Source organism: Erpetoichthys calabaricus, chromosome 4 (genome assembly GCF_900747795.2).
Source record: "Erpetoichthys calabaricus chromosome 4, fErpCal1.3, whole genome shotgun sequence".
In the NCBI taxonomy this organism is placed as follows: Eukaryota; Metazoa; Chordata; class Cladistia; order Polypteriformes; family Polypteridae; genus Erpetoichthys; species Erpetoichthys calabaricus.
The window spans coordinates 320,990,011-321,009,160 of NC_041397.2; the positions used below are offsets into that span (position 1 = coordinate 320,990,011).

Below are 19,150 nucleotides of genomic sequence, written 5' to 3' on the forward strand. Positions count from 1 at the left end.
ATGGATGTCGACATGACAACAAGCGGGTCGCCGTGTTTGATTATCTGCTTAATAAACAGCTTGGTGTTGTGTTTTTACAAGAAACTCACACAGACCCTGCTAACCAAGCAGACTGGCACTGAGGCTGGCAGGGGCAGGTGTTTTTGAGTCACGGGTCGAGTGTTAGTGCCGGGGTTGCCATTCTCTTTTCTACTTTTTTCTCACCCGACTCGACTAGCGTGACAGAGGTGGTTACAGACTGCTGAAAGTGGAAGCCAGCTTAGCGGGCACAACATGGGTCTTTATAAATGTTTATGCACCCAATGAAGGCAGAGAGCGTTTTCAGTTTTTCTCATTGCTCCATGACTTGCTGTTGCAGTGCAAAGATGAAATCTTGTTTTTGTGGGGGGGGGGGTTAACTGCACTGATAACACCATGTTAGATAGAAATAGCCTGGAGCCTCACCCCAGCTCCGCGGCTCACTTGAAGTCAGTCCTCAGTAAGGCCGACCTTTTTGATGTCTGGAGGGCATTACACCCAGGAATTCGCCAGTACACGTGGGTGAAGGGTTCGGTGGGCTTGATCTCCATGGCGAGACTAGATAGGGTGTATTGTTTGAATCACCACAGCAATCTTATAGCGAACTGCTCCATTCATCCTTCTGGCTTCTCTGATCACAGTCTTGTCCTTCTCAAAGTTTCTCTTCCATTTCAATCTTCTTTCCGTCATACTGGCACTTCAATAACAGTCTACTGAAAGATGTCCGCTTCATTGAAGTTTTTGAATTCTTCTGGAAGAGGTGGAGATTAACAACATCTTCTTTTTCATCTCTGCGGCAGTGGTGGGACTGTTCAAAAACTGAAATCAAAGTGTTGTGTCAGCAATACAAACAAGATGTCACTCAGAATATGAGGAAGGACGTGGCAGAGTTGGAGGAAGACATCTTAGAACTCTCTTCGTCTTTAGAAAGCTCATTCAACGATGGCGTCTTTGAGAATTTAAAGACAAAGAATCAAGATCTCATGGACTTACTGGACAGACGGGTGCATGGTGCTCTTGTGCGCTCAGGAATTCAGGAGTTGGCTGAAATGGATTCTCCTTCTGAATATTTTGTTGGACTTGAGAAAAAAAGATCACAGAGTAAAGTGATTCACACTCTGAAAAATGAGGATGGGCACATCATTGAGGAGCCTGAGGCTGTCAGGGCTCTAGCTCAGGATTTTTATAAAAAGCTGTTCTGTGCCGACACAACAGAAGATTCTTCTGAGACCAGGACCCTCCTAGACAACCTGCCACAAAATCCCCGAAACAGAAAACGAGTTTCTGGATACAACCCTCAGCTTAGAGGACTTGACTACAGCCCTCAGTGGACTAAATACGGGAAAGTCGCCTGGCATAGACGGCCTGACGGTCGAGTTTTTTAGAACATTTTGGACTTTATTAGGTGCAGATTTATTACCGGTCTTCAGGGAGAGCATAATGAACAATGGACTGCAATTATCATGTCGAAGGGCTGTTCTCGCTCTGCTCCCAAAAAAAGGAGATCTGTCAACCTCAAGAACTGGCGTCCTGTTAGCCTTTTATGTACGGATTACAAGATTCTGTCCAGGGCTCTGGCTACTCGCCTGCGTAGGGTAATGGGGTGCATCATCAGGTCAGATCAGACCTACTGTGTGCCAAACAAGACTGACGTCAGCGAAAGTCAATTGGCTGAAGAGCAATGCTTTCTTGGTGGGTGACTGGGGACTCGCATCTCCTCCGGCTCTTCCTGAGACCCTCCAGTGGAACAAGAATGTCTTTAAGTACCTGGGAGTGTATTTAGGCACAGATGGCACCGCTGTAGACAATTGGATGGGGTGGACAGATCTGATCCAAGCAAGGCTGAACCGTTGGAAGTGGCTTGTGAGGGACACTTCATGTAGAGGCAGGGTATTAATTCTGAATAACTTGATTGCCTCCATGTTTTGGCACAAGCTCAGGTGTACTGATCCACCAGTAGCTCTGATCAAATCCGTACAGACGATCATCCTTGACTTTTTTTGGGACAGTCTGCACTGTGTCCAGAGAGGTGTGCTGCACCTACCAGTGGCAGAAGGAGGGCAGGGCCTGATTGACGTCAGGAGTAAAATCGAGGCCTTCAGGCTCCAGACACTGCAGAGGCTGTTCTATGGTCCAGATGGCCTGCCTTGGAGAGACTTGGCATTTGTACTTTTACACAAAGTGAACGAGATAAAATTTGACAATCAGCTACTCCTCTTAGATGTTTCTAAACTAACTTTATCATTTCTGCCAAAATTTTATCAGTCCATGTTGCTTACTTGGCATAGTAAGTTTAGGAGATCTTGTTTTGTTTTCGGTAATCTTCATTGTTTTTTGGAGGAACCTCTGATTTGGAATAATGTGCTGAAATCTCCTCTGCTCTGCTCATATCATTTCACCTCAGTCCTTATTAAAAGTGGAATTACGAAGATTGGCCATCTTGTTAATAACCACACTGGGACATGGCACACTGCAGCACACCTCACATCAGTCCTGGACGTGAGGTCTGAACGACTCATACACCACTTTCTGTGCCAGTTTAAGGAGGACTTAGTCACCTTAGGTGCAGGGTCACTGTGCCAGAGCATGTCTCCAGACAATTCGATCTTCAACTCAGATGTGAAGGAGCTCGTCATTCAAGTCAAGCCCAACGTCACAGACTGCACCGACCGGCCGGGCTCCATTCTGAGGTTTGGGAACTTAATAGACAAGCAGTATGACATGATGGGAAAAAATGAGCTCTACCAGGTATGTGTTAAGGTGACTTTCTACAAATTACTTAGAGACTTGCCAGACACACGGTGGAGACAAGAACTGCATGTTGGAGTGAATGAAACTCCAGCGTGGAGAACTTTTTACAAATACCCACTGCAAAAAAGAATTGGCGACCTGCAATGGAGGATTCTTCATGGGGCTCTCGCCACCAACTCCTTCTTATCGGTTATTTCACCGGAAACATCAGACTGTTGTCCGTTTTGTAAACAGCGGGAAACTGTCTTTCACCTTTTTGTTAACTGCAAAAGGCTCGAGCCATTTTTTACATTTCTCAAGACACTCTTTGATAGAATAGGACTGTCATTGTCACCTGTTTGCTTTATTTTTGGTGTTAAGTATACTCTGAGACAGAGAAACAAGTGTGTGCTGGGCAATTATCTTCTGGGCCAAGCAAAACTCTCAATCCTCAAAACCAGGAGGAACAAAGAGAAAACCTCAAAGACCACCGATGTGCTCCTGATGTTTAAAGTGCTGGTGAAGTTGGAATTCACTTACCACCACCTCACTGGAGACATGCAGACCTTCTGTGATTTATGGGGGCTTAGGGGTGTTTTGTGTTCTGTTGAGAGGGACAAGTTAGTGACTGGGTGGTGACTTCTTCAAACGTCCTTCAAAATATTTAAATACTGGATGGTTGTAAGCACAGAACAGGAGACGTCCTGAGGAATACAGTGCTGTGTGTATAATGGAGAGTGATGTATGGAGTAGGAGACGAGTACAGGGGGAGTAAACTGATTATGAAATGTGTACTTATATGGGGCAATTATTTATATTTATGTGTGGATTAGGAGGCATATACAGGGAGTAGTGGTATAATGAACAAATGATGAATTACTTATGTATTATGGAAATTCTGTAATATTATGTGTGGAGTAGGAGGTGTGTACGGGGCAATAGTAGTGGAGTAATGCAACATGTTTATTAACTGCATATTACTGCTGTGTTCATGTTTTTTTTGTTATTGTGCTAAATAAAGTTTATTTTTAAAATTAAAAAAATATCTATCTATCTATCTATCTATCTATCTATCTATCTATCTATCTATCTATCTATCTATCTATCTATCTATCTATCTATCTATCTATCTATCTATCATATAGTGCCTTTCACATCTATCTATCTATCTATCTATCTATCTATCTATCTATCTATCTATCTATCTATCTATCTATCTATCTATCTATCTATCTATCCTTTCTGTCTGTTGAATCTCTGTCTGTCGATTACTCTGGTCTGGGGTGGGCGTGGTTGTTGGCGGTTTTGTTCGTTGAGGGTCTCTGTGAGTATTTTCTCATTTTTCTTTTTCTATCCTTCTTTACTATCAATTTGATATATACAGATTTTTTCACTGATTTACCATTTCTTTAAAAGTCAATTGTTTATTGTTAGTGAGTGTTGTAATAGTCGGACGCGGCTGCGACTCGCCGCCATGGCCGCATCCCGAGCAAAGCCTCCAGGGCTTAAATCCACGAAACTTTGAACACCTTTCCCGAAAACACAGAATTAAGGTGGTTGTGGACCCGATGGTCTCTGTTGAGGTGTGTGTTGTTGAGGTAGCGAAGAGAGTTGGTAGTCAGAATGTAAAGTCTGCCTCTCGCATGAATAAAACGGTTGTAGTCTTTTTAAACGATGAAGCTCTGGTGCATACTCTGGTGCAGGAGGGCCTGGTAATAAACGGCTCGCTAGTGCCGGTGCTGCCTTTATCGACTCCTCCTAAAAAAGTTATTATTTCAAATGTTCCACCATTTTTGAAGAATGAGGTTTTATTAAATGAACTTCGTAGATATGATGAAGTCATTTCTGACTTGGTAATGATACCGCTTGGCTGCCGTTCTCCGGATTTGAAGCATGTCGTATCTTTCAGGAGACAAGTGTACACGCTGCTAAATAACTCGCGCGAAGAGCTTGATGTGGCCTTGAAATTTAAGGTAGAGGGGTACGAGTATATTGTATTTATCTCTACAGAATTAATGAAATGTTTTAAGTGTGGTCAGACAGGGCATAAAGCGAGTCAGTGTAAGCGGGGTGAGATGACCGTCAATTCAGATATGCCGGGACCGTCTGGTGAGCATAGAAAGCTCAATAGCACAACATCGGACAATGAAGAGAACGATTCTATATTTAGTGAGTCAGACATGGAAGATCGGAGTTATGATTCTGATGAAGCGGCTGATGATCAATGTGAAATAACAGTATTACAAGGCATCACAGTAGGCCTGGGACATGAAGCAGGGGTGCCAGAAGTGTCCAGCGGAGAACTTGCAATTGAACAAAACCAGAGGGTTGAAATGGTTACGGGCGCAACGGCAAATGCCGATCAGATGGGTGAAATTAATGGGAATAAGAAGGCTGAAGTCGGCCATGAAGAGGTGGAGGAAGTATCTAAAGTGGCACCAGGGGTCGAATATTGTAAAGATGATTCTACTGAACATCACCATAAGACACCCACTGAGAGTGATTCCGCTCCAGAGACGAACTCAGGCGCCGCGCCTTCTCAAGGTGGGGCGGAGGAGAGCGCGCTGGCTGTGCAGTCATTGACTGATGAAACAGCACACGAGAGGGGGGCCGATGGTGAAATGCTCGTTGATGAAGGTGATGGTGAACACGGTTTAGTGAAGCCGGTTACCAGGAAAAGAAAAGAGCAAACAAACAGTGGTGGACGAGCCAAGAAGAGCACGAAAACTGAAAGTGTGGAGGCCGTCACTAGTGGTCTGCAGCAGACAGATGACACTGACAGTACAGTGAGAGAGGAAGGAGGGGAGGACGCCAATGAATCTGTCCCGTCGATCAGGGTGGATCTGTCATCTCACTCGAGCTTACGCGAGGCCTACAGCACAGAAAGCATTTTGCAGTTTTTAGAGTTTTTAGAAGGGAAGCGCGGTGCCAACACTGATGAACACTTTCCTGATCTTCATCAATTTCTGAGTGCGGCATCGGGCTGCTGAAATAGGAATGACCTCCAAAGAAAGAGTCCGCTTAAAGAACATTATCAGTAAAGTGAAACGTTCCTTAGAAGCGCAATCACGATGGCAGGTCTAATGCGATTCCCCGTTTCTTTGGTTAACTCAGTGTTGTTGACTGCTATGCTATTTTCTCGTACAATGCCTGCCTATTCCCTGTGCTCTTTAAACGTGAACGGCTGCAGAGATTTAGTGAAAAGAACGGCGCTATTTGAGCACTAAGCGCAAAAAAAGGTAAACGTGGCCTTCCTTCAAGAAACACACACTGACGCGGCTAATCAGTCTGAATGGCACAGAGAGTGGCCGGGGGTGGCACATCTAAGTCATGGCTCCAGTCTCAGTGCGGGTGTTGTGATTCTGTTTTCTACAAATTTAATACCAGACAGGGCGGTTTGTTCGGAATTAATCCAGGGGAGGCTGCTGAAGGTAGAAGCACAGCTGGGGGAGAAGAAGTGGGTGTTTGTTAATATGTACAGGGACTGAGAGAACTCACTGCTTCTCTGTTTTAAATGACATGCTAGAGACATGTGACGATGATGAGCTGGTGTTTGTGGGGGGCGACTTTAATTGTACTGCTGGACAGGAATGGACTAGAACCACACCTGGGGTCCATCCAAGCACTGGTGTCTGTGGTCACCAACAATAATCTTATTGATATTTGGAGAGCAATTCATCCGGGGGTCCGGCAGTATACGTGGGTGAAGAGCGCAGCAGGGCTCCTTTCTATGGTAGACTTGACAGATTCTACATCCACAAACATTACCGTAATCCCATTACTAACTGCTCCATTCTTCCAACTGGCTTATCTGTTCACTCTCTTGTCTCCCTTCAAATCTCTCTTCTCTCTGAACATTCTGTCAAGTCCTACTAGCACTTTAATAACAACTTATTGAAAGACTCCCACCTCATCAAATGTTTCAAATATTTCTGGAATCAATGGAGGTGCAGAAAGAAGAACTTCTCTTCACTGAGGCAATGGTGGGATTGTTCTAAAGCTGAGATACGCGTATTGTGTCAACAATACACAGAGCAGACCACCAGGGAGGTGAATGCAGCCATTTCTGAGCTGGAGAAGGAAATTGAAGAACTTCATTCAGTTTTATGTACAAACTTTGACAGCAGCACTTTTGAGTCCCTTAGAACAAAAAAACAATTGTTGATGGACTTAATGGACAAGAGAGTCAACGGCGCACTCGTCCACTTGTGAATACAGTTGCTCACCCAGATGGACGCTCCCACGCAATTTTTCTTTAGACTGGAGAAAACAATTGGCCAAAGTAAAACCATTAACGTTTTAAAGAATGACAAAGGTCAAGACCTGCTGGAGCCTGAAGCCCTTCGAGCCTGGGCACACCAGTTTTACCAACGACTGTTTTCTGCAGACATTGCAGACGTATCATTGGAGTCATCATGCTTTCTCCAGGACTTGCCTCAGATTCCAGACGGAGAGAAGGACATTTTAGAAACTTCAATCACTTTGGATGACTTGACCACAGCTTTGAGTGGGCTGAACATTGGAAAATCCCCAGGAATCAATGGGCTGCCTGTTGAGTTTTTTAAAACCTTTTGGTCTCACCTTGGCGCTGATCTGGCAGAGGTTTTCAGTGAAACTCTGCGAGTGGGTGAACTGCCCCTCTCCTGTCGCAGGGCGGTAGTCACAGAGCTAAAGAACTGCCGTCCAGTGAGCCTGCTATGTGCGGATTATAAAATCTTCTCCAAAGCCCTGGCTAACCGGTTAAGAAGAGTCATGGCGAGTATCGTGAACCCGGAGCAGACATACTGTGTCCCCAACAGGTGCATCCTTGACAACATCTTCTTAGTTTGGGATGTGATTGATGCTGCCAGACTCTTTGGGTTTGACGCTGGTCTTTCATCACTGGATCAGGAGAAGGCATTTGACAGAGTGGACCACAATTATCTTTTAGCAGTGCTGAAGGCCTTTGGCTTTGGACCTTCGTTCATTAGGCACATTGGACTCTTATATCACAACGTGTTTAGTGTCGTGAAACTGAATGGAACGTTAACAGCCCCCTTCAAGGTAACCAGAGGGATACGTCAGGGCTGCTCTCTGTCTGGTATGCTCTTCTCACTCTCCATCAAGCCACTGCAGCAACTTCGCATCCACCTTCAAGGTCTGATCATCCCTCAGTGCCCAAATTTACACCTCAAGGTGGTCACGTATGCGGATGACTTGACCGTGTTCATCTGTCATCCTGGAGACATCAAGGCGCTGAAACGTTGCCTGGATGAATTTGAGAAAATGTCCTCTGCAAAAATTAACTGGGACAAAAGTAATGCATTTTTAATTGGCAATTGGAGGAATGGGAACCCACCAGGCCTGCCTGGTCGTCTTAAATGGAACAGACGAGTGTTCAGATACCTGGGGGTGTTTTTAGGACAGGGAGGCATAGCTGACGAAAACTGGGCAGACTGGGTGGAAAAAGTTCAAGCCAGACTGAAGAAATGGAAATACCTCCAAAAAGAGATCTCCTGTCGAGGCAGGGTCATCATTATTAATAACTTGATAGCCTCCATGTTCTGGCATAAGTTGCAATGTCTTGACCCTCCAATATCTGTCATCAGATCCATCCAGGGCATTATTTTGGATTTCTTTTGGGATGGCCTACATTGGGTGAAGCGAAGTGTCCTGTATCTGCCTGTAGAGGAGGGTGGTCAGGGACTTATTGAGTTGTTGAGCAGGATGGAGGCCTTTAGGTTGCAGGCGTTACATCGGCTCTTATACTGCCCTGAGCACCTGCCGTGGAGACAGCTGGCCTTTGCCTTATTTCGTAGGGTAAGAGGCTGAAATTTTGCTGAACATTTTTTTTTTTTTTACACTCTGCCAACTTTGTTAGGTCTGACCTGCCTGAGTTTTATCAATCTGCACTTCAGGTCTGGCACAGAAAACTCAGGAGGACCAGGCTAAATCTGCAGAGTATTTATTGGTTCATGGAGGAACCTTTAGTATGGAATCCTCTTTTAGAATGTCGATTATTGCTTTCTGAATATTTTGTATCAATTCTTTTAAACAAAAGAATTTTGAAAATAAGTCACTTGATTGATACACACATGAGGTGCTGGCACACCCCTGCCCACCTAGCAGCAGTCCTGGGGATCAGATCAATACGCCTAGTTGAACTGTGGAGGTCAGGTGCGAGTTCTCTGTGTGCCGAGTACTTCACAGGTGAGGGGACACCAGAGGCAGAGATGGCATCGCCCGCCGTTATCGTGAGGCCAAATGTCACTGACCACACTGACAGACCTGGACACCTTCTCAAGTTTGGTACTCTGGTTGAGAAAGACTTTGAACTGTTTAACAAAAAAGAGCTGTAGAAACTGTGTGTCAAAGTGACATTTTATAATCAGTTCAAAGAGTTACCAGATACACGGTGGAGGAAAGAACTGCAGGTCTCCGAGAACATCACACCATCATGGAGAGCATTCTATAAACTCCCATTGCAGAAAAGACTTGGGGATCTGCAGTGGAGGATAACACACTCGGCCTTAGCCACAAACTCATTTCTGTATTCAATTAAAGCTTCAGAGACTGACCAGTGACGAGAGAAACCATCTGTCACCTCTTCATTCACTGTGAACGGCTGAGGCCGATGTTCATGTCCTTAGAAGTTTTTCGTGGTTTTGGGGTTGAGTTCTCAAAAATTAGCTTTGTCTTTGGTATTAAATATAATCAAAAAAATAGGAATAAATGTGTTATTTGGAATTTCCTCTTAGGACAGGCCAAGATGGCAATCCTAAAAACGAGGAGAAATAAAGAGAAGAACCTCATGGGGACTGACGCTCTGCTGCTCTTCAAAGTTTTAATTAAAAGTCGACTGAAACTCGAATATATGTACCACAAACTAACGTTTCCATGTTCAGCGACATGTGGGGGACACGACAGGTACTGTGTGCTGTGGAGGGGGGCGAACTGGTGCTGAACTGGGAATGACGAGACAGTAGTGGTGGGCATCAACAACATGTTCATATTATTGTGTGGAGTAGGAGGAGTGGAAAGGGGAGTAGTGGTGGTCTGATATATGGGTCTATTGTTTATTCTGAATATTGGGCTTGTTTGTCATTTAGCTGTGAATATTGTTAATATTATATCTTATGTTCACAATAAAGGTCATTTTAAAAATAAAATTATCTATCTATCTATCTATCTATCTATCTATCTATCTATCTATCTATCTATCTATCTATCTATCTATCTATCTATCTATTATCTATCTATCTATCTTTCTTGATAGTTCAGTTCTCTTCCTCTGACCTCAAGTGTCCATCACAATCCCCAGCACTTTCTAGTAGTTTCTGATTTCAGTTGTCCCACCTTGTGACCCTTAGTGACAAAGTGACATTTGCTCAGCCCCTCTCTGACGTCACTTTTCTGCTCCTGATGTCCACGTGCTCCTCTGTTGGTGTCCTGCACATCACACTTGTGACGTGACCCCATTGTTGTGTATTCTACCCTCACAGCTCGAGTCTCGCCTGTTTCGTAGACAATTCGTCACTTGATTGATGACAATGGTGTCACCCTTTATTATGACGCTGGCACCTTGAACAGGGGACATGTCCTCATTTGAATGTTCAAAGTGTCTGCAGACATCGGCCTTAACCAGCGTATACTAATATGACATCAAGGACACACAAATGACGGGATTCCTAAACATGGGGACAGCTGCAATGGACGCCAATACTCTTTAATGTCACGCACGTCATTGTCATTGTCACAGAGTGACGTTTTTAGGATTTATTTAGTAACGTGTGTTATGTTTTATTGTTTGCCCTGAAGAAGTCATTGAGAGAATCGCGTTGACCCTCAGACTGTGAGGTTTATGTGGTCGGACCTCGAGAAGCAGGACCCCTCAAACAGGCTGCCATGGGTGGCTTCACTTGTGTCTTCAAAACTAAAAGGATTTGCTTGTGATTTAGGACTGAGCTATGAAGAGATGATTGTTTGGTTTTCTTTCACATTCTCTCATATTCCGTCTGTTTATTATGGGATGTGTTGTTGTTCTTGTGATTTGTTTCCTGATCTTCACAGGTGAGTTAATCCTGGTGGTCCTGACTGCTGAATTCCTGATGTTTCTCCTCCTTTTCTGAGCCCCTGACGTGTTCTTCTTGTGATCTTCTGATTCTTTTCTCTTTCGGTGGCCCAGCTGCTGCTGTTCTTGTCTTTTTCTTCTTTAATTCTCCGTGTGGTTTGATGTCACTGAGATGTCAATTGTGTTATTTCTAACACCTACCAGCAGGTGGCGATGCTAGCAGGTCACCCTGCCATTTTGTTCTGAATGGGCAGCTCAGGTCAGAGGAGAGCTGGGAGTGGACAGCACTGGTCAGCAGTAATGGGGGTCACTTCACAGTCCACTCAGACCACCTCTGTGCCCAGGGGACTGGACTTTGGGATGCTGAGTGTCCATTCAGAGCTCATCCACTGGCTTTATTACAAATTAGGAGAGAAATAAGAAAACTGAGGTCACCAGCAGTGAGGCCTTTAGTGGACTGAGGTCAGCTGGTCAGTGGCACCGGTCAGCATGTGACGTGTGAGTGTCAGAAGTGTCACATGTCAGTCCTGTCCACCCTGTCCATTATGTCACTGATCACACAGTCAGTCCAGTCTTTGTCACAATAGACAGACAGAGGGTCCTCATCGTCTAAGTGGTCTGACATCAGGAGAGCCCACCATGACAGACACTCGGGTGTCGTGCTCTCCGATGTCCAGCAGTAACCGGCGTGTCTAACAGGAATCTGTGGATGGGGTCCTGCAAATCAGTCAAAGCCCCTCCATGTGCTGAGTCCTCAGTTACAGACACAAATCCAAGGTGGTCCCTCTGCTGTCATCGGCTTTGACAAGTCTGTCTGGACCCTCGAGTGCAGGACACTGTCAGCCTCATGTCCTTCACATTCCTGTCCAGTGTCCACATGTCACTTTGAGTGACTTGTCACCAGTCAGTGTGGCAGGAAGGCAGAAGACGCTTTCAGGTATATAGCGCCTTACCTTATAAGGACAGCGGTGGTCTCAGGTCAAAGTGCATTTCAGTGAAGACGGCGCAGTCATTGAGCCCTTGTGCTGTGTGTCCTTCTGTCTGTCTGTCTGTCCTCACTCGTCTTTCCTCTCCATAGGCTCAAGTCATGTGTTCTCACCTCGGCCTGCAGCTCAGCTCTCTCCTCGGTCCTCTCGTCTCCAAACTCACGGCTGACTGCACTGAATCTGAACAAGAACAACCTGGGAGATTCAGGGGCTCATCAGCTAAGTGAGGGGCTCAGGAGTGACAACTGTAAATTAGAGAAACTGAGGTGAGTAAAGAGGGAGAGGGGGGGGGGTGTGAATGTGTTATTGATGGGCGGGCTGATCACATGATATAGTGTCTTTCACATCTATCTATCTATCTATCTATCTATCTATCTATCTATCTATCTATCTATCTATCTATCTATCTATCTATCTATCTATCTATCTATCTATCTATCTATCTATCTATCTATCTATCTATTTTGACAGTTCAGTTCTCTTCCTGTGACCTCAAGTGTCCATCACAATCCCCAGCACTTTCTATTAGTTTCTGATTTCAGTTGTCCACCTTGTGACCCTTAGTGACAAAGTGACATTTGCTCAGCCCCTCTCTGATGTCACTTTTCTGCTCCTGTTGTCCACGTGCACCTCTGTTGGTGTCCTGCACATCAAACTTGTGACGTGACCCCATTGTCGTGTATTCTACCCTCACAGCTCGAGTCTCGCCTGTCTCTTAGACAAATCGTCACTTGAGTGATGACAATGGTGTCACCCTTTATTACAACGCTGGCACCTTGAACAGGGGACATGTCCTCATTTGAATGTTCAAAGTGTCTGCAGACATCGGCCTTAACCAGCGTATCCTAATGTGACATTGAGGACACACAAATGATGGGGGTCCTAAACACGGGGACAGCTGCAGTGGACACCAATACTCTTTAATGTCACACACGTTATTGTCATTGTCACAGAGTGACGTTTTTAGGATTTATTTAGTTACATGTGTTATGTTTTATTGTTTGCCCTGAAGAAGTCATTGAGAGAATCGCGTTGGCCCTCAGACTGTGAGGTTTATGTGGTCGGACCTCGAGAAGCAGGACCCCTCAAACAGACTGCCATGGGGGGCTTCACTTGTGTCTTTAGAACTAAAAGGATTTGCTTGTGATTTAGGACTGAGCTATGAAGAGACGATTGTTTGGTTTTCTTTCACATTCTCTCATATTCTGTCTGTTTATTATGGGATGTGTTGTTGTTCTTTTGATTTGTTTCCTGATCTTCACAGGTGAGTTAATGCTGGTGGTCCGGACTGCTGAATTCCTGATGATTCTCGTCCTTTTCTGAGCCCCTGATGTGTTCTTCTTGTGATCTTCTGATTCTTTTCTCTTTCGGTGGCCAAGCTGCTGTTCTTCTTGTCTTTTTATTCTTTAATTCTCTGTGTGGTTTGATGTCACTGAGATGTCAATTGTGTCATTTCTAACACCTACCAGCAGGTGGCGATGCTAGCAGGTCACTCTGCCATTTTGCTCTGAATGGGCAGCTCAGGTCAGAGGAGAGCTGGGAGTGGACAGCAGTGGTCAGCAGTAATGGGGGTCACTTTACAGTCCACTCAGACCACCTCTGTGCCCAGGGGACTGGACTTTGTGATGCTGAGTGTCCATTCAGAGCTCGTCCACTGGCTTTATTACAAATTAGGAGAGAAATAAGAAAAGTGAGGTCACCATCAGTGAGGCCTTTAGTGGACTGAGGTCAGCTGGTCAGTGGCACCGGTCAGCATGTGACGTGTGAGTGTCAGAAGTGTCACATGTCAGTCCTGTCCACCCTGTCCATTATGTCACTGATCACACAGTCAGTCCAGTCTTTGTCACAATACACAGACAGAGGGTCCTCATCGTCTAAGTGGTCTGACATCAGGAGAGCCCACCATGACAGACACTCGAGTGTCACGCTCTCCGATGTCCAGCAGTGACTGGCGTGTCCAACAGGAATCTGTGGATGGGGTCCTGCAAATCACTTAAAGCCCCTCCATGTGCTGAGTCCTCAGTTACAGACACAAATCCAAGGTGGTCCCTCCGCTGTCATCGGCTTTGACAAGTCTGTCTGGACCCTCAAGTGCAGGACACTGTCAGCCTCATGTCCTTCACATTCCTGTCCAGTGTCCACATGTCACTTTGATTGACTTGTCACCAGTCAGTGTGGCAGGAAGGCAGAAGACGCTGTCAGGTATATAGCGCCTTACCTTATAAGGACAACGGTGGTCTCAGGGTCAAAGTGCATTTCAGTGAAGACGGCGCAGTCATTGAGCCCTTGTGCTGTGTGTCCTTCTGTCTGTCTGTCTGTCTGTCCTCACTCGTCTCTCTTCTTCTCCACAGGATGGACTCTTGTGGTCTCACCTCGGCCTGCTGCTCAGCTCTCTCCTCGGTCCTCTCGTCTCCAAACTCACGGCTGACATATCTGAACCTGACCAACAACAACAACCTGGGAGATTCAGGGGCTCATCAGCTGAGTGAGGGGCTCAGGAGTGACAACTGTAAATTAGAGGCACTGGTGTGAGTAAAGAGGGGGGGGGGGGGGGGGTGTGAATGTGTTATTGATGGGCGGGCTGATCACATGATATAGTGCCTTTCACATCTATCTATCTATCTATCTATCTATCTATCTATCTTCATCTATCTATCTATCTATCTATCTATCTATCTATCTATCTATCTATCTATCTATCTATCTATCTATCGATTAGTGTGGTCTGGGGTGGCCGTGTCTGAGTCGTGGCATTTGAGGTCGGTGTTTCTGTGTTTCTGTAAGTTTTTGTTTTTCTTCCTTTTTTGAATCTTTGATTTCTTATTTTATTTCTGTATCAGGTGGTTTTGTCAGATAAGACGTGGCTTTGGCTTGTGTAGCGATGTCCGCGTCCAAAGGGTCGTTGCCTGGTCTAATGCCTCAGTTTTATGAGAATCTCTCCCGCCGACATGGGGCTAAAGTCCTGGTAGAGCCGCACGTTTCGCCTGAAGAGTGTGTTGCGGCTGTCAGTAATGTTGTCGGCTATAAGAATGAAGAAGACTGTGGTGGTTTTTGTCAATGAAGAATTTCTTGTTGATAAACTTGTAGAAGAAGGGGGTTATTGTTAATGGCGCTTTGGTTCCTCTTTTTCCTCTGTCAGCGCCTGCAATAACGGTTCTCATTTCAAATGTCCCAACGTTCTTAAAGAATGATATTTTGGTGCAGGAACTGCGCCGCTATGGCCAGGTTCTGTCTGATGTAGTGATGATTCTGTTGGGCTGTAAAATAAAAGAATAGAAACACGTTGTTTCGTTTAGGGGGCAGGTTTTTATGGTACTGAACAACATGAATGAAGACATAAATGTTGCTCTAAGATTGCAGGTTGACGGCTGTGATTCTGTGGTTTTTGTTACTTCAGACTCGATGAAGTGGGACTCAGGGCTGGACACAAGGCGTCTCAGTGTAAGAATGAGACCGTTTTATCAGTGGGCCGAAGCGCTGCCCGTTTCACAGAGTGATGAGACGGAGTATGAGAGTGGTGAGGAGGTGGACAGTATGGAGGATGAGGAGACTGCAGAGGTGACTGAACTCATAGCCGAAGCACAGGTTGTGAGTGATTTGCTCCCCACTGTAGTGTTAACAGTCGCTCCTGAGATGAGCCTGCTGACTACTGAAGGGAATGCGTCGGCTGACCCCGGCGATCACGTTAAACACGAGTCAGATAGGAGTGCTCAGTGCGAGTCTGTACTCAGAGAACAGAGTAAAGATAAGCTGGAGACTGCGGAGGTCCACAGCGGTGGGGATAAGACGGTGAAGTTCAGCACAGTGAGAGCTGTGCCAGTCGGCCCCGCTGTGAATGAAGCTATGGCTACTGACGTGGATGCAGAAACACCGGCGTGTGCTGACGGGCGCCTGGCTGAGCGCACCGAGACGAGCTCAGTGGAAGGACAGAGGAGTGAGACAGCAGTGGGTGTGAGTGGCGAGACCGATCAGAGGGAGAGTGCAGGAGTGGGGGTGTGAGGAGGAATTTACAGTTCACACTCAAAAATGAAAAGAAAAATCAGACACTAAAAAATCTGCAAAGAAAAGTCACGTAGCTGGTGAGCCATCACAGGAATATAACAGGACTCTTAGAAGTCAAAGTGACTGTCACAGCGACCTGAGTGATCGTGAGCAAGACGACGGTGACACTGACGTCTCAGTGAGGAGTACGACCTCGTCCCAATACAGACTCGGTGGCAGGTATAACACTGAGAGTATTAGGAAGTTTTTAGACTTCATGGAAGGCAAGAGGGGTATTAGAGTAGAGGATCACTTCCCTGACCTTCCATTGTTTGTGGTGTCCGCTCAGAGGGTGATGTGTCTGGGAATGGACCAGAAGGAAACAACCAGGCTTAAAAATGTGATTAGCAGGGTGCGAAAGTCCATTTTTCAGAAGTAATGGATATGTTCTTGAATCTTCTTTATTTGTGGTTGTCATGTGCAGTGCTGTTCACTCCCATTTGTAATTCGTCAATGCAGTCTTTACACATTGGGAGTTTAAATGTCTGTAGGGCGACTGCAAAGAGAGCCGCTCTGTTTGAACCAAAAGGCTCTTCAGGTCACTTTCTTACAGGAGACTCACTCTGATGTTAGAAATCAGCAGGACTGGTTGTGTGAGTGGGGGGGTCAGGCTGTCCTGAGTCATGGGTCACACGTCAGTGTTGGGGTGGCCATACTAATCTCAGAAACGGCAAATTTACAAATCACTAACATTAGTGAGGTGGTGGCTGGGCGCCTCTTGGTAGTTCAGGTGAAAGATAAGAACCAAGATCTGGTGTTTATTAACGCTTACGCTCCAACAAATGGAGGAGAGAGACTTTTGTTTCTTTAAAGCTCTGAGGAAGGTGCTGGAGACCTTTATTAACGGGGAGATCCTGTTAGTCGGAGGAGATTTTAATTGTACCGAGAATAACTTACTGGACCGTAATGGTGCTGAGCCTCATCCACCATCTGTCCGAGCTTTACGCTCCTTATTAGACCACTCGGACCTGGTGGACATCTGGAGAAATAATTTCCTTCAGATAGGCAGTACACCTGGGTTAAGGGGGGCGGTGGGTGCATTTCGATGGCGCGTTTGGACCGTTTCTACTGTCTGAGGCACCTGCTGAACACGATCACTAAGGCTTATATGTACCCAGGTGGTTTCTCGGATTGCTCTCTGCTAGAAATGAATGTCTCTGTCCCTGTAAAGCCTTTCTCTAAATCTCTTTGGCACTTAATGTCTCCCTGTTAGAGGACTCTCATTTCCTCAAGTGTTTGGAGTTTTTCTGGCTGCAGTGGACACAAACCAAGTCCAGATTCCCATCTCTTCGACAGTGGTGGGATGTGTCGAAGGTGCAGATAAAAGCCTTCTGCCAGTAGTACACTTAGCAAGTGACCAGGCGGTGTCTTTATGAAAAGAAGAGCTTGGAGGAGGACATCACAAATCTGCACAGCATCTTACAGGACTGCTTTAGTGAAGACACGGTTGCTGTTTTAAAGTACAGAAAACAATCCCTTTCTGAACTCCTGGAGCTCCGTGCCCAAGGTGCCTTGGTGCGCTCGCGTTTTCAAACTTTAAATCATCTGGACACACCAACAAAAAAGAAAAAGGCCGAGAGTAAAGTGATCCACACGCTGCAGGACGCTGACGGTCGTGAGCAGCACACCACAGAGGAGATCAGGAACTTTGCGGTGTCTTTTTACTCAGATTTATTTAAGGATGGTGTAATTGATGATTTGGCCATGTTGGACTATTTGTACGGATTACCCAAACTTACAGACACGGTCAAGATGACGCTGGAGACAGACATCAGCCTTCAAGAATTCTCAGATGCACTGGCTGGTTTAAATACTGGAAAGGCACCAGGACTCAATGGCATCCCAGCTGAATTCTATAAACATTTCTGGTACCTGCTGGGTGCGGAGGTGTACGCGGTGTTCTTAGAGAGTTTACAGGACGGGGAATTGCCGTTGAGCTGCAGAAGAACAGTCGTCACTCTGCTGCCTAAGAAGGGAGACCTTTGCCAAATAAAGACCTGGCGCGCCGTGAGCCTGCTGTGTGTGGACTATAAGATCTTCTTGAGGGCCCTGGCCAGCCGCCTGAGGACTGTGATGGACCTGCTGGTCATTCCCTGTCAGACGTACTGTGTGCCCGACAGGACCATCTATGATGACATTTCTGTATTGCGGGATATCATTTCAGCCTCAGATCTTTGTGGGATGGATTTAGGAATCCTATCCATTGACCAGAAGGAAGCTTTAGATCACCGTTTTGGTTTAAAACATTGAAATGTTTTGGGTTCGGGGATCATTTTGTTCAGATGATTGTACTGCTACACACCAATGTTTATGGAATTTTAAAAATTAATGGCACTCTGAGTGCACTGTTTACAGTCAGGAGGGTAATTTGGCAGGGCTGCCCCTTGTCCGGCCTGTCCTATGCATTAGCTATCGAGCTGAGGCAGAGACTACAGGGGGTGACATTTCCATCCAGCCCAAATATTAATTTCAAATGTTTGGCCTATGCTGATGATATTGTGGTCTTCATCAAATTGAAGGGTGACATTGAAGTTTTAATTTCTTGCCAATAAATATTCGAGAACATATATGCAAAAATCAATTGGACTAAGAGTAACGCCTTCTTACTGGGCTCCTGGTCTGGATGTCCACTACCACACAGGCCTGGTGGACTAAAGTGGAACAGGAAGTGTTTCAGGTATCTTGGGGTGGTCATGGGCAGTGAGAGGGTGGACAAGAGTAATTGGGGGGGACTCTTAGAGAAAGTGACCTCTCGTCTGAACAAGTGGAAGTGGATTGTACTTAAACTGTCATACAGAGGGCGGGTGATCGTCATCAATCATTTAGTGGCCTCAATGCTGTGGCACACACTCATGTGTTGTGACCCCCCTCTGGGGCTTTTAAAGAAGATCCAAAGAGTTTAGGTTGATTTCTTCTGGGACGGCTTGCATTGGCTGAAGCAGAGTGTGCTGTTTTTACCGTTGGAAGAAGGTGGTCAGGGACTTCTGGATATCTCCTCAAAAGTCGCAGCCCTCAGGCCCCAAGTCCTACAGAAGCTTTTCTGTGTTTCGTATTCCCTGAGTTGGAGGGAGTTAGCACTGAGTTTCCTTCATCGTGTGGGTGGGTTAGGGTTTGATAAAGCACTTTTAGTGATAAATCTATAAAAAATGGACCTTTCTGTGTTGTCACAATTTTACAGAGGTGTCCTATTAACTTGGCACTTGGTGTTTAGGAGGAATTTTAATACGACTGGGTGGCTACAAAATGAGCCTTTAATTTTTAATTCTGTCTTTTCATGCTCTCTCTTGCACAGTGAGAGTTTTGTTTCAGTTCTTATTAAGCATCA

The 19,150-nt window shown here is 45.7% G+C and overlaps 2 protein-coding genes across 3 annotated transcripts in view; one reads left to right on the plus strand and one right to left on the minus strand.

The window, feature by feature from the left end:
- Nucleotides 1-19,150, minus strand: part of LOC114643526 (NACHT, LRR and PYD domains-containing protein 3-like) — a 2,412,635-nt gene that overhangs the window by 869,798 nt on the left and 1,523,687 nt on the right. The gene's annotated exons all lie outside the window — the stretch shown is intronic.
- Nucleotides 1-19,150, plus strand: part of LOC114641979 (NACHT, LRR and PYD domains-containing protein 3-like) — a 33,837-nt gene that overhangs the window by 9,494 nt on the left and 5,193 nt on the right. Inside the window, exons 2-3 of one of the 2 annotated variants that reach the window (XM_051926035.1) lie at nt 11,877-12,050; nt 14,136-14,312. In XM_051926035.1, the coding sequence (XP_051781995.1) occupies nt 14,137-14,312 (176 nt within the window). In that variant the 5' untranslated portion in view covers nt 11,877-12,050; nt 14,136. The remainder of the gene's footprint in view (nt 1-11,876; nt 12,051-14,135; nt 14,313-19,150) is intronic. The other variant, XM_051926036.1, reaches the window with a different exon arrangement.